This window comes from Sinohyriopsis cumingii, chromosome 8 (genome assembly GCF_028554795.1).
Source record: "Sinohyriopsis cumingii isolate HCF-2022 chromosome 8, ASM2855479v2, whole genome shotgun sequence".
Taxonomy (NCBI): Eukaryota; Metazoa; Mollusca; class Bivalvia; order Unionida; family Unionidae; genus Sinohyriopsis; species Sinohyriopsis cumingii.
The window spans coordinates 42135020-42160674 of NC_142968.1; the positions used below are offsets into that span (position 1 = coordinate 42135020).

Here is a 25655-nt window from a genome sequence, read left to right on the forward strand (position 1 = left end):
CAAATGGCAAGCTTTCTCACATACCCATGTTGGCTGAGCCCAGACTTGAACTTGTACAGAGTTGATATGCGAGTGAACAGTAAAAGTGAGCCGCTTTGACCATTCAGCCACCCATAGCCTCCAGGTTCAAAACAATCTGGGTATTGACTTAACAGAATTTGTTGGATAGGTGTCATAATTAGACATCTCAAGGAAGTTCATGTGAAGCCCACCATCAAAGTGCACCTGTAAAATGTGACCTTCTGGCTCATATTTCATTAAAACTTCTCCAGTGGTTTGAAAGTTGTACATTTAATGATACAATGACTCTCCATTTAACCTTGGTAAAGACATTTCATCTCCATGCTCTTGAAAACAGATAACATCTGAAGAATCCATCGTTGTTCATGATGGTCAAATTTGGAACTTAAAATTTCAAGAAAAAGGTTTTACAAATGGGCTGGACATAAGAAATCAATTGAAAATTCAATATTGCTTCAATTAAAGCAAGTTTCATTTTCTTCACTTCAAAAATTAAAGCCCATCTCTACAGTGATTAGTATGTCTGTCTCAGTCTGACGTGCTGTTTCAACATAACTTTTAAATGTCTGACAGGGATAACTATCATCATCATCGACAAACACATGCCAACTTAGAACATGTTAAAATCTTTTCAGTACTTTTTAAATCTGAATCATTGTTTTATTGTTCTTGTTATAATAAACCCTCCTTAACCTCAACAAGAATTATGTATATTATAAGTGCAAAACTGAATAGTTCCCCAAAGTTTGTACTTCAAAATACTGTTGTAAAACAATAGAAACACATTTGGTGGGGTTTAAAGCCATTTTTCAACACATATGCTACACATGGCAGACGATATACCTGGTGGAAGAATGCAAGAAGAACCACCAACACAGAAAGCTAATGGCAAGCTTTCTCACATACCCATGTTGGTTGAGCCCAAACTCTAACTTGTGCAGAGTGTTGACATGCAAGTTAACAGTAAAAGTGAGCCCCTTTGACCATTCAGCCACCCATAGCCTCCAGGTTCAAAACAATCTGGGTATCAACTTACAGAATTTCTTGGACAGGTGTCATCACCTAGACGTCTCAAGGAACTTCATGTGAAGCCCACCATCAAAATGCTTCTGTAAAATGTGACCTACTGGCTCAAATTTCATTAAAACTTCTCCAGTGGTTTGAAAGTTATACGCTATATATTGACACAAAGACTCTCCATGAAACCTTAGTACAGACATTTGATCTCCATGCTCTTGAAAACAACATCTGAAGAATCCACCTTTGTTCATGATGGTCAAATTTGGAACTTAAAATTTCAAGAAAAAGGTTTTACAAAGGGGATGGACACATGAAATCACTTGAAATTTCAATATGGTTTCAATTAAAGCAGGTTTAATTTTCTTCACTTCAAAAATTGAAGCCCATCTCTACAGTGATTACTATGTCTGTCTCAGTCTGACGTGCTGTTTCAACACAACTTTTAAATGTCTGACAGGGATAACTATCATCATCATCGACAAACACGTGTCAACTTAGAACATGTTAAAATCTTTTCAGTACTTTCTAAATCTGAATCATCCTTTTGTTGTTCTTGTTATGATAAACCCTCCTTAACCTCAACAAGCATCATGTATATTATAGGTGCAAAACTGAACAGTTCTAAAAACTTTTGTACTTGAATATAATGTCGTAAAACAATAGAAACCATTTTTCAGGACATATACTACACATGGCAGACAATAAACCTGGTGGAAGAACGCAAGAAGAACCTCCAACACATGGCAAGCTTTCTCACATACCCATGATGGTTGAGCCCAGACTCTAACCTGTGCAGAGAGTTGACATGCGAGTAAGCAGTAAAAGTGAGCCCCTTTGACCATTCAGCCACCCATAGCTCCAGGTTCAAAACAATCTGGGTATCTACTTACAGAATTTGTTGGACTGGTGTCAACACCTAGATGTCTCAAGGAACTTCATGTGAAGCCCACCATCCCAGTGCACCCGTAAAATGTGACCCTCTGGCTCAAGTTCTGTTAAAACATCAGTGGTCTGAAAGTTGTACACTATATAATGATACAATGACTCCATGTAACCTTGGTAGACATTTTGATCTCAAAACTCCTTCAAACGCTCGGTGGCCAAGTGATTAGAATGTCTGCCTTGAAAGTGGGAGATCATGGCTTTGAACGCCGGGCAAGTCATACCAAAGACTTACAAAAATGGTACTAACAGCTGCCTTGTAAGGCACTCAGCATTAAGAGGTTAGTGTTAGGACTGGTTGGCCTGGTGTCGGTATAATATGACTGGGTGGGACATCATGATACATGTCTGCGGCATAATGCCCTAGTGCTAGACATCAGTATAAACTGCCATACTGCAGACATCATAGCGATATGAATTTTGTAAAAAGCTATGTTAAAAATCCTAATCATGCACACACACACACACCATACTCTTGAAAACATAACATCTGAAGAATCCATCTCTTTGTTCATGACGGAATAATTAAACATTTCAAGAAAAAGGTTCTACCAATGGGCTGGCCATTCAATGAAGTCACATGGAAAATCAAAATAGCTTCAATTAAAGCAAGTTTCATTTTCTTTTTCACTTTAAAAATTGAAGCCCATCTCTACATAAATTATTATGTCTGTCTCAGTCTGATGTGCTATCTCAACACAACTTTTAAATGTCTGACAGGGATAACTAATGTCATCATCGACAAACATGCCAAAACGCAAGTAAATGTTAAAATCTTTTCAGTACTTTTTAAATCTGAATCGTTTTATTGTCCTTGTTATCACAACACTCATCCTCCTCAACAACTACTGTTATATGATAGGTGCAAAAATGAATAGCCCCAAAAGTTTGTACTTGAAAATACTGTCCCAAAACAATACACACATTTAGTGGGGTTTAAAGCCATTTTATCAGCACATATGCTATACATGGCAGACAATACACCTGGTGGAAGAATGCAAGAAGAACCACCAACACAGAAAGCTAATGGCAAGCTTTCTCACATACCCATGTTGGTTGAGCCCAGACTCTTAACTTGTGCAGGGAGTTGACATGCGAGTGAACAGTAAAAGTGAGCCACTTTGACCATTCAGGCACCCATAGCCTCCAGGTTCAAAACAATCTGGGTATCGACTTACAGAATTTCTTGGACAGGTGTCATCACCTAGACGTCTCAAGGAACTTCATGTGAAGCCCACCATCAAAACGCTCCTGTAAAATGTGACCTACTGGCCCAAATTTCATTAAAACTTCTCCAGTGGTCTGAAAGTTATACACTATGTAATGATACAAAGACTCCATGTAACATTGGTAGAGACATTTCATCTCCATGCTCGTGAAAACAGATAACATCTGAAAAATCCATCTTTGTTCATGATGGTCAAATTTGGAACTTAAAATTTCAAGTAAAAGGTTTTACAAATGGGCTAGACATTTATGAAATCATTGGGAAATTCAATATGGCTTCAATTAATGCAAGTTTCATTTTCATGTTCACTTTAAAAAATTAAGCCCATCTCTACAGTGATTTGTAATTTGTCTCAGTCTGACGTGCTGTCTCAACAGAACTTTTAAATGTCTGACAGGGATAACTATCATCATCATTGACAAACACACATGCTAACTATGAAATACATCTTAAATTCTTGTCAGCACTTTCTCAACTCTCCATTTATTGTTCTTGTTATCATAATCCCTCATTACCTCCAACAAGAATTATGTATATTGTACATGTAAAATAAACTTGTACCAAGAAAGTATGATGTACTCAGACTTGTTTCAAAACAACAGAGATAACCGTCTTGTCTTGAATTAAAATCGGATTCAAGTTTCAATGACTAGGATTCAGATACAATCAGTACTTTGTAGTTATCTATCTACATGGTTCCCATTCTTTTTTAAATATAATTTTCCAGGTCTTTTCCAGGAAGAAATTGTTCATTTTAAGGTGGAGGCCCCAAGTGGTCTAAAGTGCTCTTCGTTATGGATCACTGCCATCTCACCTCTGCCTGCGTGGGTTCTAGTCTCAGATTCAGCCAATGTTGGTATGTGAGAAAGCTTGCCAGTAGCTTCTCGTGGGTCGGTGGTTCTTTCAGGGGGTTTCCCGGGTTCTTCCTCCACCATTAATACTGGCCGCCATGTATAACCTATCATGTGCTGAAAAATGGCGTTAAAGACCACAACAACAAAAATTATTTCAAGGTTAATATATGACCATTACTGAATGGAATTAAAGAATATTTTGGATTACAAGACGTGCATTTTCCGAATCTGAAGATATTTCTCTTTCAAGACTCTCCAAAACATACAAGTCGGAAAAGATAATAACAGTAGCTTGTTTTTATTACCTTAACACAGACCTGCCAACCCTGACCAGTCTGTCTCAGGAAGGCAGATGATTTTTTTTTCTCCATAAGACTGACCAGTTTTCAGTAAGGGTGTAACAAAAGATCATTAACTGTTATTGTAAAGCTGGAAAACGTAATTAAAAGTTTGACGCACAGACAAAAACATTATGTTCAAGTGAAACGTTTGTAATGTATACTAGACTTTATTTACCACTAGTACAGTTGCACAAACTCTAGTTCCAACCCCTATGCAGCTCAATTACTTGTTGCTATCTCTCAAATTGACATAATTCTTGGAAATTCTTTTTCATTTCACATGACGATGGCGATCATATCTTCTGCCACAAGACATACTCAAGTTAGTATGTGATGACCAACAAATGTAATTGTGTCCTTTCTAGCTTTTATTCAAAAGAATCTGAATACTCCTTTTTATTCTTCTGTGTTGATTTTTAACACTTTTCAAGAAGCTAATTTTTCCTTTTGTCTTAAACATGGAGGTATAATATTAAATAAATTCCAATACAAGCATCGGATAAGGCACCGCTTTCTGGACGCCATTTTTATAAATTCTATAATCAACAGTTTGATCATGCAGACGCCTCGCATGAACAAATATGTGAAGTTTTAAGTGTCTGGGGTACTGCTGTTAAGTTAGTCTGATTTTCTGACTAGTTTTATTCTAATTCTAGGATGGAACTGGGATTAAAATAAAACACGGATGAACCAAATAACTGGATTTTTTGGCAACGATCATTCTTAGTATTTTCTGCTAGCATGCAGCAAGTCCGTATTTTAAGAGTAATTTTCCTAAGACTTAGGGCAAAATTGTAAGAGTTGGCAGGTCTGCCTTAACATATAGTTAATGAATGAGTACGCCCATGTTCCTCGACATGGACGGGTACTTTAACCTTGGGTCTTGAACGTCCCGTTTTTTTTATTATAGTACAAACAGTAAGGTTTTACTACAAGTGGTACATCATCACTTGGATCTTGACATGGAGTGTCGGTTTGGAACCACAAAACTACAGCCGGGGGGTAAGTGACAACTATTAAAGTAATTTTGATTCCCCTGTACATTTATGCTTTACAGTGTGTTCGTGACATACTTATTTTATTAATATCATAAATTTGATAAAGCTTCGATAGACAAAATAACCACGCTTAGCAGACAATTCATTGTTAGAATTAATGCCTTTTCACATGTAGAGTGCAGGTTTAATGTCTTCTTTTTTGTTTGTATAAACCATTAGGGACATTGATATAATGTAATGGACTAGATGCATTTGTTGAGTGGATATTTAATCATTTCACATACATATATGAGTATTTTGTGTGATAGCATATTTCGTATTATATGCTACCAGTTTCTCTATTTCTAGCTGAAACTGGTTGATGGGGAGGTGTAGGTGAACCAGACTGGAATTGGTAGGTGTTGCTGTTGCGCCAGACTGAAAATGGTGGAGTGTGTAGTTGAGCCAGACAGAAACTGGTGGAGGGTGTAGCTGAGCCAGACTGAAAATGGTGGAGAGTGTAGTTGAGCCAGACAGAAACTTGTGGAGGCTGTAGTTGAGCCAGACTGAAACTGGCAGAGAGTGAAGTTGAGCCAATATGAATCTGGGAAGTTGAGCCGAAGTGGAACTGTGATACTTTGTGTTTGTTTCATTCAAAGTGGGAAGCTGAAGTGCTATCTGCGTGGTTTGGAAATGTGATATTTTGTTTTGTTTCATTTTATATAGCATATTGGTTACACGAACCGTCGTCATGATTATAATTGGTAATTTCAGCACTGTGTTGTCATCATCTCATCCCTCGTCATTATTAGATATATATATATATTTCTTTCTTTTGTGAATGTGTGTAGGGTGTGTGCAAGAGTCGAGTATTGCTTAGATTGTTTCATTTATTATTTTTTTGCCATCATCTTATCATACAATACACAAGTCTCGTCATTCACACAATGTGTTCGTGTTATTCATTTAGTCCAAAGCCTTCTCGGTTTCAATTCTGCTACAGTACAAAACCACAAAATGAGTCACACGAAACAAATCTGACTATATTCCTATAAATTGGCATCTAAAGCCACTTCAATGTACAGAATACAAATTCTAACTTTGCTCTGCTGACCTGCATTATGTTGCTACATGGAAACAACATAATGAGCATAAATTATTTTGTTTCCTTTCAAACCCTTAATTCCAAAGAATTCTAGAGCAATATATGTATACGTTATACAAAGTAAACAGTTCCTATCACAGCACCAAGAAAAGAAAAATCAACAAATGCAAAGTATTAGAATATTACCTTGTAACAAAAAAAGATTTTTCAGCTAACCTTAACTCCTTAAGACAATTTGGTTAAAATTTCAATCATTCAAAGACATTTACAAGAGAGTTTATTTAAATTTTGACAAGAGACCATCATAATTATATACTGTATAAACAAAGACTGAATTTTCTATAAAATCAACATGTCTTCTTGTAGTTCCATAAACCAGTCCTAAAATGCATATTGATACATGGGCTCTTATTACTGTTTCTTGATATATAATAAAAGGGATGACAATTTTCAATTTCTCCTGTGTTCTATTAATGATCTTAAACCAATGCTTCAAGCTACATGTCACTGTGTAACGGTTTTGCACCAAAGTTTAGCTCCGAGATGTTTCTAATCTGGGTTTCCTCCGAATATTAAAACCCTTTTTCACATTCGGATATTTAGGATGGAGTGTGGGTTCAGAGCAATTATCTATACAAAAATTTGGAATCTGCTGCCAGCGTAAGATAGATTACCAGCGGGCCTAGCAAATTTAAGTTATGTTATATAGACTTAAACCTGCATGAAATCAATAGGAAAATTATTTTCTCAGAAATGCCAAAGTTTTATAATCGTTATGTCTTTAATTAGCTGACAGACTAGATGAAACTCTGCATAGATGAAACCTGATCTGGTACTCACCATTTGCACTAACTGTCACATGACTTCACAGCTCTCAAACAATGACATCGGAAGCCCAATAGTCACATGAGATTAACAAATCCTTTTTAATGTTGTTGTACAAAGTTTCAATTATATTATATGAAAGTCTGATACCTTTTCTAAAAACCAGAAAGAATGAATAATTCTCAACATATTTATTTCGAGAACTACAAGAAACTTGGCCAGTCTGAATCAGCAGAGTAGTATGGCTCCCTGCATGTGTGAACAAATGCCAATGTGGTAGTCATGCGATACAACAAAACTTCATAAGTTGGTCTTGGAATAAATATAGAGAATTTAGTGCTCTTTTGTTTTTTGTATTTTTATTACAACCAGTATATGACTTTCATTTAATTTTTTTCCTACTACAACATTTGAAAATTAAGGTTGTGAGATTCTGCTTGCTAGTGCAACTAGCAATCAAAATTGCTAGTACCAGCTCAAATTTCATCAAAGCATTAGATTTATCATCTTTCAGCAGATTAAAGACATAACGATTTCAATATTTGCAATTTCTGAGAAAATAATTTTCATATCGATTCCATGCAGGTATAACTCAATTTAACACCATTTTAGATTGCTAGCCCATCTGCAAAGTGTCTATGCTTTAACGCCACCATACTGGCCTCTTGTGATGCTAGACTGGTTTTCATACCTTCCATATAAAAAAAATATATGGATAACGAACTGTCTGGGAAACAAAAAGTCTACTAGACGAATCTAATCCACTGAGCATTTGGATTGTCTCAAAAGAGTTATTCATGGCAAGCAGCCAAATTATCCATACTGCAACCTCCTAATATTCTAGTTAGAACTTGATAAATTTAACTCATGATCAGTTCAGTTACGACTCAGTTACATAATTGTTTTTGGCATCAAGTTGTGGAGCAAAATTCCTGGGGTTTTCCCCCCGACTGTCGTCAATACTTGCAAAATTCAAGGACTTTTCACGGTTGAAAAAAAGGGGAAAATTTCTCCCGACTCCCCCCCCCCGATTTCCTGGTAGCGTGGGAACCCTCTATTTACCATAATTTTCAGATATGTGATCCAAGTCTATTGCAACAATGGCAACCATTGTGTTCAACTAAAGATGTATGTAAAGTGTACTCTGACCCTAATTACCTCCAGTAGTTTCAGAAATTGCAGTTCCAAACTATATGGAGCTCAAAGGTTCATTGCTAGATCTATAAACTTGTCATAAGCTTTGGTCTGTGCTGATTTGCTTTTCTCTTTCTTTGTGTCAATGACAATTATCTCCCCTGCCAGACACTAAAATAACACAACATCAATAAATGCAACTGTTACCTCTCCTGCTTTATTTCCCTAAGAACTGTAAAATTCCTTTTGTACTTCTATGCTATTTAAATATTTAAAGAGGCTTAATGTCCTATTCATCTTCAAACTGTTCCTTGGATGCAATTTCTAGAAAATGATACAAACTTCTGCCCAAGCAGGAAGTTTGCATGAAAAATATAGGCAGTTTAAAGCACAAGGTAATACTGTAAAAGTCTTTTTTCTTCTTTCTAACTTCAATGAACCTAATACGAAACCTAGATCCAGATAAAATGTATTGCCTATGATTTTATTTTTTGAGGAATATATTTTGAAATTATGTACACAGTATACTTACCATAAACTGTTCCACACTGAGAGGAAATGTTGCAGAGTACAAAAGAATCTGACGATCATTTGGTAAATGGTCAATAATGTTGTCCAACATCCCCTTGAAGTCTTGTGAAAGCAACTTGTCAGCCTAAAATAAAGTAGAAAGATGAATAATCCCTAATAATCAAACATTCCTTTTATGAAATTAAACTTTATTGATAACTAGATAGTTTCAAAGCATTTGACAACCAAACCACAAGTTTCTTGAAAAAAACTTTTTTTAATCATGTACCAAATACAAAATTGGAAAGCTGGAAAACAATCCTATATCCTCCTTTACAAAAATATTTTGACTACAACATTGTAAAAGTCCTTCACAAACCTGCAAACTTTAAAAAAAAAACTTTTGAAATGACAGAGGGCTCATGCCAACTCTTTTGACTCTAATATGAAATGTTATACATCGACAATTTAAAGATTTTGCATTTGACTAGGCAGTTATACCTAATGTATTGTACTGGGTAATCAACTGTACAGATTATTTTGGATCTAATATGGCATTAGTTGAATGTGTAGTGTAGAAAGTGTTGATGTGAACAAGGACCTCTGATCAGCTGAATACAATGAAGGCCTACCTTTTTGGTCTCAACTATTACCGAACCGAGGTTATGATTATTGAAAAAAAGTTTATAAATAATAAAAGAAATCTAAACAAATCAGAAAAAAAGAAACCATGGTGCTGTGGTTAGCATCCAGGACTTGCAATCAGAAGAGTTGAGAACTGAATTTTACCATCAGCATGTCAATGTGCAATGCACTTGACTCTAATTGACTTGGCTTGTTACAAACTTGCCCTGTTGATAGGAAGAACACCAGAATTAAACTTTCTTGGCAGTACTTTTACATCTTACAGACAGCTTTTAACTACCAAATCTTTAACGTTATCTTTCCACTATTTCGTTCTTATATTTTTGTGTACAAGATCTCAAAAAAATATTGAAAGCATTTCTTTTCTAGACAACATAAAAAAAAAAGGAATCCAAACGAAACGGAGAAAAGAAACCACGGTGCTGTGGTTAGCATCCGGGACTTGCAATCAGAAGAGTTCAGGTCTGAATTTTGCAATCAGTATGTCGATATGCAATGCACGTGACTCTAATTGCTTTGGAATGATACAAACTTGTCAGGTTTATGCGAAGACAACCAAAACTAAACATTCCTGGCAGTAATTTTTAGACATGATTTAGGTCTTCCATAAAAAAAGGTGAACAAATTTTAAGGTGGGTTTGGTAGTCCTCCCCAACAGGGCTTTGAGGGGCAGCGCCCCCAATCTGGGGCTCTAGGGGGACAAAAATGCATTTTACACTAAAAAAATCTGCTCCTGGTGGAACTTAATATCATAAAATAAACCAAAATAATCATTTGAAAAACTAATAAACTTGCCAAAAATGTTCAACTTGGCTTCAATAATTTCACAATACATGTGTATTTATAGTCACAGGAGTCTGTTCTCCAATACTATTGCCGCTGAAGTTATTTCATGTGCATGTCAGTGTTCACATCGTAATTAAGTCACAATAATTTCTCAATTTTTGCAGCAAATATATTATACTTCTCTCTTTTCATAACAAATCTGTAAAAGAAACACAAAAGTACATCAGCTATATGCAAAAAATCCCAGTCTTTTCCCCCCAATGGACACAACAAGCTGATGAGCCAGTTGAGTTCTTTTTGCGGCTTTGGCAAAGATTTCTTTAGCCTCCCTTTTTGTCACCACACTGATCTTTTTGCTGGATGTGAAATCTATTTCTTTTCCTTCGCAATGAGAGCCCTTTTCCTTTCAAGCTGGTGCTTGTATTGGCGACATACAGTGCGCATATTCTGACAGAGGGCTACATCTTTTCTCTCATGCCTTCTGAGCTTCAATTTTTCCTTATGTAGCATCTTTTGTAGGTTATGTTCCAAACTTTTCCAACCGTGATTACTGTAGAGCAGAGGTCACAAAATGCCAGTCCTCTAGCATTCAGTTTTCTTATAAACTGACCAACTAAATTTCGGTCAACTTTTTGATCTGGCCATTCCCATTTCCATGTTTTATTTTAAACCTTTATATAAACTTTTTTTTGTCATGGTCTTTCTCAACAACTCGGGACGCCATGTTTTGCAAGCATGCTTCTTTCCATGGCCAGCAGTTTCCCTTACACATATATTCAGTGGAGAAATTGAAACTTTTACCAATCAAAATACTCCTATGAGAGTCGTGTACTCACTAATATATGTAATGAACAATTTACAAGGGTCATTGCAAAATTGTTTTTAAAAATCCGGATTGGAGACGATATAAGAAGAAAAATATGATTCGTCAGGAGAAAAGCAGAATTCTGCTTTAAAATGGAGAAAAATCATATCAGACTTTTACATCTTATAGACAGGTTTTCATACATGCAACTCCTGGCGAGGAAAAAGTGTAATCCAAGTGGACAAAAAGAGTAATCCACATACAAGATGATAAAAATTAAATGAGCATATGTACAAAATGATTTATTTATCCCTCTGGACTTTTAACATCAATTACTGCTTAAAGTTTTTGTATATAACACTTTGAGCTTTAAAAAGCAACAGACTCCTACTGCATTTCAAAACACTTTGTACCAGCTGAGACTATGAATATTTTGCACACCAGTAGAGCACTAAGTGCTGGGTTACAAAGCCTGGATCTGAATTCAGTTTTATTTTTTTAAACAATACTGATCAATCTGTCCCAGTCAACATTAGAATGGTAAAAAACCAGTATTCCTTTCATAACCTGACAAAGAGGAGGAAATTTATATCTTACAGTTATTGCGTCTTTTAGCTGGGAAATAAGATGAAAAAAGATAAACTCTGTCTGTATGAAGTACATTGTCAGGTAGAGTGCCAACTTAATACTTCAAGAGTTCTAATTTATCAGCAGTCTTTCCTGCAGCATGGTGCATCATATGACAGACAACCTGATATAGACAATGATGGAGACATTTTTCAAAATACAGAATGCAACTCCTTTATGAATTCCAGTCATCAACTGATGCAGTAACAGCTGAAAACCCTATACAGTTCTGCCAACTTATGTTTATTCAAAGCATTATCAAGCAAATAACAAAATGTTTTCTCCAGTGAAATCTATTGTTAACTCTGGTAATGAAAGAAGAGCACTCTGACTTTGTCCTTTTCGTCTTTACACATGCATCGGCTAGAATAAATCTGACTTTTAGTGCCAAATACCTAGACGGGTTCTGTACCAGATATGAATAAGAACAAAGAATCTGATAGAAAAGATTAAAAGTTAGAAAACCAGACTGTTCTCTCCTCAAAAGTTGAAAGTAGAAACCAGTATGTTTCTTGGAAATAGGGCAGCTGCTATAAATAGAACACAATACTGTTAAGAAAGTGCATGTATGTCTATGGACAAGCATACTCTTATGACGCAGTTATATAGAACCAGTCTTTTCTAAAATACGGTTTCTGGGATTAATGGGATGTTAACAAATATGAGAAAACAAATTATTTATTTTTTCCAAGGGTGATATACTGAAAAAGTGTAATCCAAATACATTTAAAAGCGTAATGAGTACATCAAAAGCATAATGGTTGGCATCTATGGGATTTAACTACCAAATCTTTAACATTATCCATCAAATGTTTCTGCGTAAAAGATCTTTAAAAAATACTGGATGCATTTCTTTCCTAAACAACATGCATTTTTTTCAAAAGAAACCACACAGAGCTGCCAAACCTCCAGACTTGCAATTAGTGAAAAGGGGGATAAAAATTAGTGAATTATGAACACAATTAGTGAAAATTTATACCGCAACACTAGCTCCATTCACTTTGATGATCAGTACTGCATTATATGAAAAGCCCAAAATAAGACTAAAACATTTACACCGATTCCAAGTACAAATTTACTGATATACACGCTATTTGTCACAGTATGTGGCAGACTTGAATCTCTTCAATTGGCCTATGGTCAATTTGTTTTCAAACCAGATTAGTCTTCTTGCCTGCTGTTTGGTCATGGTAAATAAAATTGTTGCAAAAATTTTCAGGCTCTAAGAAAACACTTAAGTTTATCTTATTTTTCCTTACAATAGGAAATACTCTTTCACTGTCAATGTTGCTGATCACAAAATGAGAAAGGCAGGTTATATTCAACAAGAAAACTCCAACAATGCTTCAGCACTGGTAGCTTGCAAGACTTGTGTAGGTGGCTTAATGTACTCCAGAACCGAAATCTGCTTGGTATTCTCCATTTTTCCATTATCTATGTGCTTTTTCACATCATTCTGCTACATACCCACAGGGGCTAGCATCACTGCTTACAATTCATCTGTCATACGTGTACTATATAATATTATTAGATAGTACATGTATGACAAGTAAATCAAAGCTATGAGCCTCTGCACATTCCCAATTCAAAAATTCACGGCATAATACTGTAAGAAAAGCACAATGTACATCGTTTGATGGCTAAATGCAATGACAATTTTTGTGTACTCCAATCTATATTTCACTTTTTGTGGAATACAGTAGTCCCCCTCTTGAACAGCCCACCTGGCCAGCGGCCACCCGCTCCTTAAGGCCAGAATCCATTGGCAGAGTTTGTTCAAAAGTACCCCTCACGAAAGGCCACCCGGCTAACGAGACCAACATATTAGTACAATAATATCAAATTTACCCCTCACAAGTGGCTGCATTTTTTTAAAATATGTATCCAGAACCAGTATTTTATTCATAATGCGTGTTAAGTAAACCGATTTCTGTCTCCTGATGTCAAGTTTTCGTTACTGAAAGTGTTGACTAAAATACATGTACCACTAAGGTTAATATTATATCATTTAAGCCTCATGAGAAAACACATTTATTCCATAAAGCCGAGAAAGACTCAAATTTTAATCCATACAAAAGGGTAAGTACATGTAATCCAATTAGCCTTACTGCTGTGTTATCATAATATGTCCGGTTTAGTCACTTCGATAATTATTAAGATTACAATTACTGAACAGTAGTAACACCTGAGAAGTGGCAGCATCGATGTACAATACACAAGTCAGCAGGAAAATGGTTTGATAGTCTTTATGGCTTCCCTTAGTAAGATGTTCACTTTGATAATAAGTGGCTAATATTCAGTGTTTCCCTTTACGCACATTTGTGCATCAGGAACGCACGCTGGAGAAAACTGACGCACACATTTTGTTGCTGTGCGTTTTTTTGATGCAAGGGATTCGCATTATGCAATCAGGATTTATTTAATATCCAATGCGTTGGACGAAGGGTGGCATCGTGTACACTTCGAGCATAGGCACTGACTGAATCCCCACTTTGTTTACTCCCCGTGTTGGGCTCCTCTATTAGTATAGCAGAGTAGAATGCAGGGAACATACGAAATAGGAACCAGACTAGCACAGGCAATGTTATGACGGAGTAGCTTCCCCTAATCTCGCGAGCTCCCACGCGATTTCCATTGAGCTCAGCAAGATGTCATCTTGATGTTTAACCACAATACTTGTTGCACTAGAAAGCGAGCTCCAGATTAAAACGTCGTGCACTAAAAATCATTACCAAAGAAAGTGAAAAAAGCAGAACACAAAAGAGTAACTGTGGATCTAACTTTAATGAAAAATGGAGAAAATAATTCCCTTGACTGGAATACGACGCATCCATTAGGATTACCAGTGTGACTTATGATAGTGTGATTGCAAAGACTGCATAAGTGAATAATCCTTTCGTGACAGGGTTTAAGAATTTTAACAAATCTGCCCTCGTTTGCCACAAGATATATGGAGAACACACTATAACCCAAGACATTCTTCCACAACAAAGAAATCAGTAAACTTGCCGAGACAAATGCGTTTGTTTGGATTACACAGTCGGGGGTCATTGCAGATTTTGTTGGTTTTTAACTCTGCTGCAATAAAAGAAAGAACTTAAAGTTCAAGTGTAACTTATTAGAAACAAGATGAATCATTAGCCTCCTTGATTTTTGGATAAATTTGTTCCAGGACGAAGTACAATGAAACCGATGACAGTACACATTTTATGACAGGCAGTAAATTGACTGTCATTCAGTTATAAAGATTTATTAGGCTTTTTGTATTGGCTTGTTATGTAATATGTTGGTCTATAATATTGCTTCGAAAAGATTATAAGGAGACTTAAAAGTACGATTTTAAAAGAAAAATGAACGAATAAAATAATTTTTTGAACGGAAATTGCGTTTGTTAAATTTAATTGTGCATGTTGGTTTATTGGTATGTTTAGAGAGAGATAGAGAGAGAGAGAGGGCGTATGTTGTGCAAGTTGCAATATCCTATTTCAAGCTGAAAAAGTATGAGTTGGATGAAAATTTGTCAGTATATTTTTGACCCCCACCTTTTTTATTTGAACCCAAGTTCTGACACCAAAGTTTTTTTTTTTTTACCCTCAGTTTTACACCCCTGGGGGATACACTAATACTACTGACAATAATTGTCAAAATTACAAACCCTAACGGCCGCGAGGTCAAATCTGCATGATGTTAAATGGTGCATATAGAAGCCGTTTTGGCTTCCCTCACCTAATGTTAAGAAATGTATAAAAACAACAGGGTACCAGACTGCGACCAACGAATCACATGACAAGATCACTTCCTTTAAAAACACACTGCAATTTGTTTAGATGCATAAAAAATTGTTTTATCAGTATTGTAGTTGGCAACATAAATAACTTACTGCAAAAAGATCAACATGTCATCGAGGAAAAGCAAAAATTATCAATTTAGAAGAGAAAGTGAAAGTAATTCAACTGACCGAAAGGTTCAGGGTGGGGTGGGGAGGATCCTTGCAGAAAACTAACATCGGAAAGACTCTGATAAACAATATCGTGAAATAAGGAAACAATTCTGCCTAAGTGGGGAGGTGAAATGGATGGAGAAGGGAAAAAATATGCATGGAAAGTCACCATGTGCATGTAAATACTTGAGCTTTGTTCAATATCCAGATGAAATTATCAACAGGCAGTTAAGCTACCTACTCACTTATTCCCCCAGAAACCTTCCCAAGATATTCTTTTGGTTCCAACACATTCAGAAGTAAACAATGGGGAAAAGTGTTTCAACCAGGCATGGCAATGTTTTAACACAGTTGACATGTGAATTATCTCCGTACTTTCCATATTTTGGTCTAGGTGTATTTGGCTCAAGATGCAATATACCAACAGCTGTGATAGCTACCTTTTCACCATACACAGAAGCAAAACTATATTGTCAGAGGGAAAGCTCCAAGAAATTTATAAATTAACCATTTCTACCAGAATTTACTAATAAATTCTGACAGGGAAATTAGACCAACTGCCTTAAATAATCACACTGATATTTGTTCCATAGTATGTTCAAGAATCTGGGCTAAAAGGTGAACCTCTCCATTCAGGTCACCTGTGTACCAAAACAAGGTTGGCCCTATCCCATGGGTGGCTGCTACAGATACAGATTGCATGTCTGCTTGTGGGTATATATAGGCTACAAAGAATTTAGGTGTGACGGTTTTCTGGATTCCTTCGTTTCAAAAACATACCTCATCCAACACCAATATTCCACATTTGCTCGTTTTCACTAGGCTTTTGTTCAACAGATCCAATATTCTTCCTGGTGTTGCTATAATAATGTGAACTGGAAACAAAAAAGGAAAATTGATCATTCATTAAACCTATTTTTCCCCTTCCAAATGTAAAAGGATACCATAAAATATTCTAAAGCATACAATTCGATGAATACAGACCTGACAAACCTAATAAGGCCTTCTCAGTAAGCAAGTCATTTTGTTCTGAAAAGGTCTAAAAGTGTGATTCAAGACTTGATGCAGCAATTCTAAGCATTGTGCTCAACTCAAAAGTTTGTAAAATTTACTCAAACCTTAATAACCTCCAGTAGAGTTTCACAAAATGCAGTTCCAGATCCTACAGTGCTCAATGGCTTCTTGATATTTTATTTCTGTAATTTGTGCTTTTATTATGAAAGTCTGTCTTTTAAGGGTCATTTCTACAGACCTGTAGCAAAATCAAATGGGTTGGCAGGTCTGTAGTTGCACAGGTAAACACAATCAACTTTTAAGCATGGGGTCACTGATGCCCAATACAGAAGGCTTGTACTAATCTTGACCCAGCATGTCAGAATTATGAAATTCATGTTTAAAGACAATACCAGTCATTTATAGTAGACTTGTATGCTGTTTTCAGGGGCATTTCAATTAATGTATTAATGCCATTACTGGTATTCTTTCAGATAAACATATTGAGCATAAAGAGTGAGAATATTCACATTGGTTAAGTAAACTAAAGGAAGTATTTCACATGTATAAACATTCTGTAGTCACCAGTGCTTCCTGACACAAAATATTTCCATTACACAAGTTGAATACATGCTACTGTAATGTAACATTGTTTCTGGATTCGACACTGTCCAGATTTTTTATTTTTATTTTATTGATGTATAAACAGCTAATAAATGAACATTCTATCTGCTGGAGACCAAAATCAGTGAGTTTTGGCAAACAACTTTTTTAAAAATATTTATTTATTCTGTCTCAAAGTAAGAATCATTAACACATTAACCCCTGGAGCTTCATGTCATTTTCACCTGAAAACTGAGTAGGAAACACAATCCCCGGTCATCTTTCAATAATATATTGCCTAGTTATGTTAGAAACATCGTTTTTCTTTGGCTATTTGACTTGCGCATAAGCAGAAGGGTAAAAGCTGGAGTTATTTATTATTTTTTTTGCTAAACGGAGCCATTATTTTTGTATGGAGACCACTCTTTATTCCAAATGCCCAACTTATCCTACTTTTTGCAAAGGCTCATCTGTCTGTTTGCAGTTCATACTGGTTTAACTTAGATATGAAACCAAAAAGTCTAAAATCCGGAAACAAAATTGGTTTCCGACCACGGGTGAAATTTTGGGTTAAAAAAAAAACTGGGTCAAAAAAAATGAGGTTATCTGTATGTGTATTCCAGATTATTTAGTATCATTGACGCGCTACATATGTCTACCTTTCTATAATACCACCCACTTTAGTGTATCATGCATGACCATGATGCTACAGAGCTCGGCAGTAGGCTACTACCTCCTGCCCAGTCAAGTCGTCGCTAGGGGTTAATGTGTTAAGTCGAGTCAAAGTCATAACTTGACTATGCGATAATTATAATGTAACATACTTCGATTTTTTCTAGAAGGATGAACACTTGATCCCCATTTGGGAATCTGTTTTTTGTTTAAGTTGGTCTTATAACATGTTATACAAGAATTCTATCTGTCGTGCCTTAACTCTTAAGATGTCAAGTTGTTTTATGTTGTGTCCAGTTTGATGATGAATTGTATTTTGCTTCAAAGTTTTGAATTTCAAGTAATCGTTTTCCCTGGAAATACAAATTGCTCCGATAATTCTTGGACACATATTTACCAGAATTCAAAACCTGGAATATTTTCTGTTTTCAATAAGAGACTGTTGACACATCAGTACAACACAGACTATTGCAGATGTCATAGCTTTCCATTTTGGAATTTCGGGATTTGAACTGTGATTCACTTTTCTTTGGCAGGACTTGTGTCTTTTAATTCTTGGATTACAATTTGGATTTAATTCGCAATGACGTTAAGTTCTTTTTTTATTCATTTTTTAAAAATAATGTTTAGTCTAGGGAAAACCAATTGTAACAGCTTGAAAAACCCAACCACCTGAATGTTCATTGATATGCATCAGTAAGGACAAACACACCAGTGTATGTATGTACACCTAAAGCAATTACATTTTACCCTTAGAGCTGTCAGTATGCCCCACCCCACCCTCCATATATCAGGATTAATATCTTGCATTGTAGGACTCCTGTATATATGCAAGTAGCACTTGACAAGCATTATGGTCTAATTGTTCTCTGTAGAATGTAATATTTGCAAGTTAAAAATTGCTCTTATTTTTAAATGAAAGTTTTTCCCCCTGATATTAATGTTAAGCATAAGCCAAAAGTAAACTCTTCTGCTTTTCACAAGTATGCATTTTATTTTGTAAAAATAAACAAATATTTTATTTGATTTATCATTTAGTTTCATTTCATGGCATTATTACATCCATGTGAAAAATCACTAAATTCAGCACTCCAGTTTTATGGGTTCTCTTGCATGATCTTCCATCCTGTTGCAATAACAACAAAGTCGAAATTAGCACACAATAGCCATTTATCACAATGATTTGTTTGCTTTCTTAAGATGTCAATATCTGCACGTTTAAATTACCAATAGAAAGGTGCTCATCATGAAGGACTTTAACAACTACAATAAGTGTTTGTGATGGTTTTAAAAAAAGGTGGCTACTAAGTGTGATTTGAAGGAAAGATATGCTCACTGCATCTCATTTGAGTAACTGTTGTACTTCATCTGGCATACATGCATTTCATAGTAAGCTTAACATCTAGCATTAACCAGATATTAACCACTTGATGATACAGGATATGAATTACACATGACTCACTCTACTTAGTAAATACTGTGAAATTATTACCCAGCAAGAACAAAAGCCTACAGACTTGTAGACAACTCATTGGATTTATTCTGCATCTTACTAATCAAACTCGTTATAGCTGCTGGACTAGGTTGTGAACTGGAGACATTTGGTTGCTTTTTTACTAAAATTTAGATACCTTGGGTTGTTTGGCAATGTTATTCTCCCTATGTTTACATAGAATAAAAGCAAAAAGATGCATTTACTCACCTGGTTCATACAATCTCATAATATCATCCTTAAGATTTGTTCCTCCTGTTGTCACCATGGCTTTCAATCCCAAATGCTTGCCGAGCTCTCTACAAATCTGACTAGTCTGGAGTGCCAACTCCCTGGTGGGCACAATAATCATAGCTGAAAACATGGAAGCTCATTAGATTTAAGTTGCTGTTTTGCAATGGTTTCAACTGCAAATGCAATTCCAAAGCAAACTACAAATCACAAATAAGTTGGGCAAGATTGTGATTGATGGAGTAATAATTTGTCATGTTAATCTAAAGGAAAACTAAATGTGCACACACACACACACATCAGGGTTCCCAATAATTTCAATAAGGGTCAAACTTAAGGTTTCGGTGGCTTGGTTTTTCAATTTGGTAACTGCAACCCCGACAAGTCTGTCTCCGTAAGGCAGTTGATTTTTTCCCATAAGATTGATTAGTTTTCAGTAAGGTTTAACAAAATATCAATAACTGCTACTGTGAAGCTGGAAAAAGTAATTAAAAGTTTGATGCATCGATGATAAACATTACGTTCAACTGAAAAGTTTGTTAAGTATGCGTCAACTTTATTTACAACTAGTAGAGTTGCACTAACTCTAGTTACAAACCTATGCAGCTCAATGGCTTGTTGCCATCTCTTAACTTTATGTAATTCTTGTAAATTCATTTCCATTTCACATGACGATGGAAATCACATCTCCGTCCATGAAAATTACTCAAGTTGGCATGTGCTGTCCAATAAACGTAAATGTGTCCTTTCCAGCTTTTATTCACAAAAATGTGAATACTCTTCTTTTTATCATTCTCTGCTGATTATTAACACTTTTCCAGAAGCTTATTTTCCCTTTCGTCTTAAACATGCATCGCTTTCTGGAGGCCATTTATTAAAAATTCTATAATAAACAGTTTGATTTATACAGACACTTCGCATAAAAAAATAAGTGCAGTTTAAATCATCTGGTGTGCTGCAGTAAAGTTAGCCTGGTTCCCTGACTAGTTTCACTAACTCTAAGATTGAAATCCGGCTCAAAACAAAACACGGATGGATCAAGTTGGCAGGTCTGTAACTGCTCTCCAATACTCTTAGAAGCAAAATCATCCTAAGGAGCAAGATTCCTGATTGGGCACAAGGTGTATTTCCGAGTTTCGTATTTATTAACATGTGTTTTTATGATTTTTTTTTATAGTACCAGGAGAAAGGTTATGTTTTGGCATTTTGACCCTAACTGAACTAGAACGAGTCTCAACTTTTCAAAAACATTCCTCTGTAAATAGAGTAAAGCAAGTACAATACAAAAAAGAAAAAAGTCACCCAACTTTTGTTAAAAGACTTTAAAGCCAGCATGAACCACCTTTAGTCCCTTCAATACCTCACAAAATGTCCTGATTTTGGCCTTAAATTCTCAAGATTACAACAGTAAAGCAGACCGGCCAACCCCCGATGAGTCCATCTCAGGAAGGTAGCTGATTGTTTCTTATCCCATGTGCAAACATTTAATCGTTGCCTGAGATGTGTAACTAATGTTACAGTGTGGAAACTATTTTTTTTAGTTTCTTCTCTTGACATTGGTCCTACACAAATGCAAGTCATCTACAAAGGTAAATGGTGTAATCTATTGTGCAGAATTTTTTGAAACAAATACTAACTGACAGATGTACTTTTTAAGACACCATACAATACATGCCAATGGGCCTCTGAAAATGAACATAAAAACCAAAACCCTTCCCCTCAAAACTTGGTAAAAGATTGCTATGGATTTCATTTAGCCCACTGTTTTTACCTCTGCTATGTGGGACCGTTGCCAGGATCATTTAAATTTGTCTGCATATGGAATATAAATTTCAAAAGAAAACATTTTGATACTTCTGCATCATTAATTTAGTAAAGATACATTTCCAAATGTGTTTCATTTATTGTCATCATGGATTATTTTTTTACCAAAAACTGCTTCTTATGTATCTAATTTTTATCTGAGGCTTAAGCTATGTAGTTTATCTAGCATAGATTTTGCCTACACGACTAGGGTCTGTTTTAGAAATATTAAGGTTGCAAAATTACACAGGATCTATAAAAAAAAATGCTAACATATGTGTGGACAATTACTAATAATAATCTTAAGACTATTTAGGGTGAATTTTTCATTGACTGAGGAGTTTGGACAGATCTAGAATTATTCAGTAACATCCCACTGGTTGGGCTAGGTCACATAAATAGGCATTTTCGAGATAAATTGAGAAGATCTGTAAAGTGGGATATATTTTGAAATATTGTCACAATAGGTGTATATAAGGAGAGAACTAAGCAATCAGATTTCATTCCTATTTTGGAGTTATTCCCATTTCTTGCAGACCTTGTTTTTTGTTGTACTTAAGATATTATTAAAGGGGAAAAACATTTGTTTGGACTGTTTCATAGAACTGAATGGGGATTATCTTGGATTCACTTCATATTATTGCAGTTCCTCTCACATTTTCAACTTTAATAATTAATTTGTAAGTTTCATAAAACTTGTTCATTTTACTTCTTTCTGTCACTTTAGTTTATAACCACAGAGTCATAAAACTGCTCTTTACAGTTTCTTTTTATCCAGTTCAATTGATACAAAAACAGAAAAAGACATTTTAACTTTAAACACCCAAATTGGATGGTATTTATGTTCAGTGATTAGATTGAATGACAATGGTATAATTTAGCCCCATATAATTCCATCATACAATGCACAAAAGGGGTTCTTTATGTGCAGTGTCATGAGGATACAAGCCAATATGATTCAGATCATACAGAATATGTGATAGCTAAAGTTACCTGCAAACTCATCCAAGAAATTGTAAATTCAACCCCACCACTTCAAAGCTTAGTGGGGGAGGTTCTTTTTCTAAATAAAGTGCGCAGTGTTTTCATCAATAATGTCAACTCCATAACAAATCAGTAATTTATAGGTCTTTTATTTATACATGGGTGCAAGTAGTACACACTAGTTACAAAGCAGTTCAAGTACTTCAAATAGTCATCATATTTTTTTCTTTTTCTTTTAAATTTCAAGAGAACTCTGGGAGAGTAAATATCTTTCAGTCATGTACTTTTCTTTCTTTCTCCATTAGCTGTCATGAAAATTCATGAGGTCATCATTGACAATTACAAGATCAAGTTTTCTTTGTGGAAGAGGTTCACACTTCTGCGTCTCCATGTGATATGACCATCCATCTAGGAGTGGGAATTCAAAAAATTTCAAAACGGAGGACAGATTTGTACAATTTTAGTCTAAAACTGAATATTATAAGGAGTTGTCTGGCTGAAATCACATGCTGGTACATCCAGTGATGTAATAACAATATGGCCTAGATTGTCATCATATTCACCATATAGAATGTTAAACTTTCTGTTCAGGAATAGTGATACAAAGAAGTTCAAGATGACTGCCATGATGGACACACCATTTCAACTGGGACCAACTAGCCATCATCAGAACAAAAGTGCGATGGATGAACAGATAGAACACATTTCTCTATTTTCTGGGTGAAGGCTAATAATACATGTGGATTCTGGAGCATTCACAAGGTGGATGAATTGGAGCATCAATGGACACACAGGTAGAGTTCATTTCTAATACATTATTTTTAGAGCAGGTGGGTGGAATGCTTGAGTTGCCTGTTAAACTTATTCTACATACATTCAAGTTGTGCAGGGAAAAAAATTATACTGACAATGCCAGAGCAACCAACCTGATCTAAGCTATATACAATGTAAAGGGTTTATTTCATCAAACCCGGGTATTTTACGCAACTTTGCATGGTATATTTAAAGATGTTGCATGCTGTAATGGGCACGCATGGATGACCATATGTCATAGCAATGTTTTCTCCAAATGGTAGATCACTTGTTCAAAAGCATGCATTTGTGTGGTGACAGTTTACACATGGGTTCCTACCTTGTACAGCATCTTTACACGGATCACAGCGTTCTGTTATGGGTATTGTATAAGCTCCTGTCTTGCCTGTACCATTTTTAGCTCTGGCTAAGATATCTCGCCCTGTAAGGGCAATAGGAATACTAGCTTCCTGAATAGGTGAGGGCTTTTCCCAACCTTTTTCAAAAATGCCCATCAGCAATTCACGCTTCAGACAGAAGTCCTCAAATTCATTCCCCTTTGTGTTAGTCACATCCTGAAAAGGTAACGAAAACAATTCAAGATTCAAACTGCCAAGATATTTCCTTGAGGGCACATAATCAGAATCCTGGCTCAACAGTGCCATGTTAAGCTAGTCATCAAAAAAGGCACAAAGGTACATGAAAGCAAACTCTTAAACAAGTATTTTAATATAAGCCTTTCTATAAAAATTAAAACATGGATGCAACCCTGCGCTAAAAAGGGTGCCACCAATAGTTACATCTTGCAATTATCATAAAATGTTTTCTTGAACTAGTTATCCAGACATCCCATTATGCCTGCTAATGAATAGCTGGGTACTCACCCACTGATAATAACCTATATAATAAATTAAGTCATTGCATACCCAATAACCACAAAGTATTCTGTCAGTGCATGTGACCTCACAAGCCCTCGACTTCTAATGGCAGAACCCACATTGTTTTCAAGTAGACTCTCATGGAGTCACAAATATATGCACTTCTTTAGTGACAAGTAGAGGTCTGCCTCTAAATGCAATTGTTTGACTTTAATCCCGTAGCTTGTTTTCCCACATGACAACCCTCTGATTGAGCGGCAAGTGTGGTCCATTGGCAAGTAACTGATGTGGTCATTTGATCTTGCCACATTGATACATGTTCATGTACAGTTGCAACTTTTAATAGATTTAACAAACTGCATGATCCGAGTGTTATTGGACCCAAGTTCAGTCTCCAAATAAGCATCCATATGTGACAATAAGGCCAAAGAATGAGAGTCCAACAATATTTAAGATGATTAGACCATGATGATTTCAGAATTTATCAGACAATGAGGATAAATTCTTGGACTTTGTACCAGATGAATTTAGGCAGTGAATTAAAATAAAATGTGGACTTCACACATTTAATACAATTATATTTGATCAGGAACTCGAACATTATAACCAACAGGTACCCGGTAGATGTTTCATAAAATTTTGACAGCCCTAAATATGAGATTCCTCTTTTTGTCCAATTCTTTAAAAACTCTTATTAAAAGGACCATATAATCCAACACTGACAGAATTCAAAGTACACTGCACCATGTCTTCAGTCACTCTTGTGCCACAGCAAGCAGTTCTGCTCCTGGATTAAAAGCAGGTATCAAAAACTAGCTACATGCTACTTCACGCTTGATTCTAATTCCAAATCTAAAATTTCAATTGTTTGAGCGACCACACCCTATATCAGAAAAAGTATAATATCTTTCAACTTTCCCAATTTCATTTTACCTAATCTCTTGCGAGAAACATGTACCAAAAGATTTGTAATTTTTTAAAACTTTACCTCTACTGGGCAGTGTGCTTATGTTTGTCAGCTTTATTATGTAATTTCAGCACATCAGAAATGTTTAACATAATATACAAAAGACTATAGTCCTACAACGTAAGACACATCACCTGATATTTTTGTTCTGGGGGGTGATGGGTCTTACTGCCTAACTAATGGCACTGTGTAGCATGTTTTGATGTCGACTACCAGTGTTAATGGAAGTAAAATTTTCAGAAATATCACACACAACTGGCAACCAATAACGCTTTTCTACAAATTAAAAATTGCCAGATTTTACTTCCCCCCCGATGTCTTTTCTCTAATAAATTCATATTCTCACAAAAGAAATGGACCTGTTTTCAAGTTCTGTTGGCCTACAGTAATTATTAATTACACATAAAATTTAGTGGAAGAGTGTCGACGTAGGTGGCCAAGTGTGCGAGATATTCCTGTAATTTTGACTACTCATTCCAA

General features: G+C 35.7%; 1 protein-coding gene and 4 non-coding genes across 8 annotated transcripts in view; all 5 read right to left on the reverse strand.

Moving 5' to 3' along the window:
* Nucleotides 1–25655, reverse strand: part of LOC149793360 (ATP-dependent RNA helicase cgh-1-like) — an 80632-nt gene that overhangs the window by 43048 nt on the left and 11929 nt on the right. For all 4 annotated transcript variants that reach the window (XM_089967344.1, XM_089967345.1, XM_089967346.1 and 1 more), the window contains exons 4-7: nucleotides 23671–23905; nucleotides 19731–19874; nucleotides 16541–16635; nucleotides 8980–9102 (exon numbers count right to left, since the gene is read on the reverse strand). In XM_089967344.1, the coding sequence (XP_089823470.1) occupies nucleotides 8980–9102; nucleotides 16541–16635; nucleotides 19731–19874; nucleotides 23671–23905 (597 nt within the window). The remainder of the gene's footprint in view (nucleotides 1–8979; nucleotides 9103–16540; nucleotides 16636–19730; nucleotides 19875–23670; nucleotides 23906–25655) is intronic.
* On the reverse strand, nucleotides 543–621 carry LOC149793365 (small nucleolar RNA R38). Its single transcript, XR_016423107.1, has one exon. It is a non-coding gene; the product is annotated as a small nucleolar RNA R38 (small nucleolar RNA).
* LOC149793366 (small nucleolar RNA R38) lies at nucleotides 1447–1525 on the reverse strand. The gene has a single exon (XR_016423104.1). It is a non-coding gene; the product is annotated as a small nucleolar RNA R38 (small nucleolar RNA).
* Nucleotides 2652–2730, reverse strand: LOC149793367 (small nucleolar RNA R38). The gene has a single exon (XR_016423100.1). It is a non-coding gene; the product is annotated as a small nucleolar RNA R38 (small nucleolar RNA).
* LOC149793368 (small nucleolar RNA R38) lies at nucleotides 3557–3635 on the reverse strand. The gene has a single exon (XR_016423101.1). It is a non-coding gene; the product is annotated as a small nucleolar RNA R38 (small nucleolar RNA).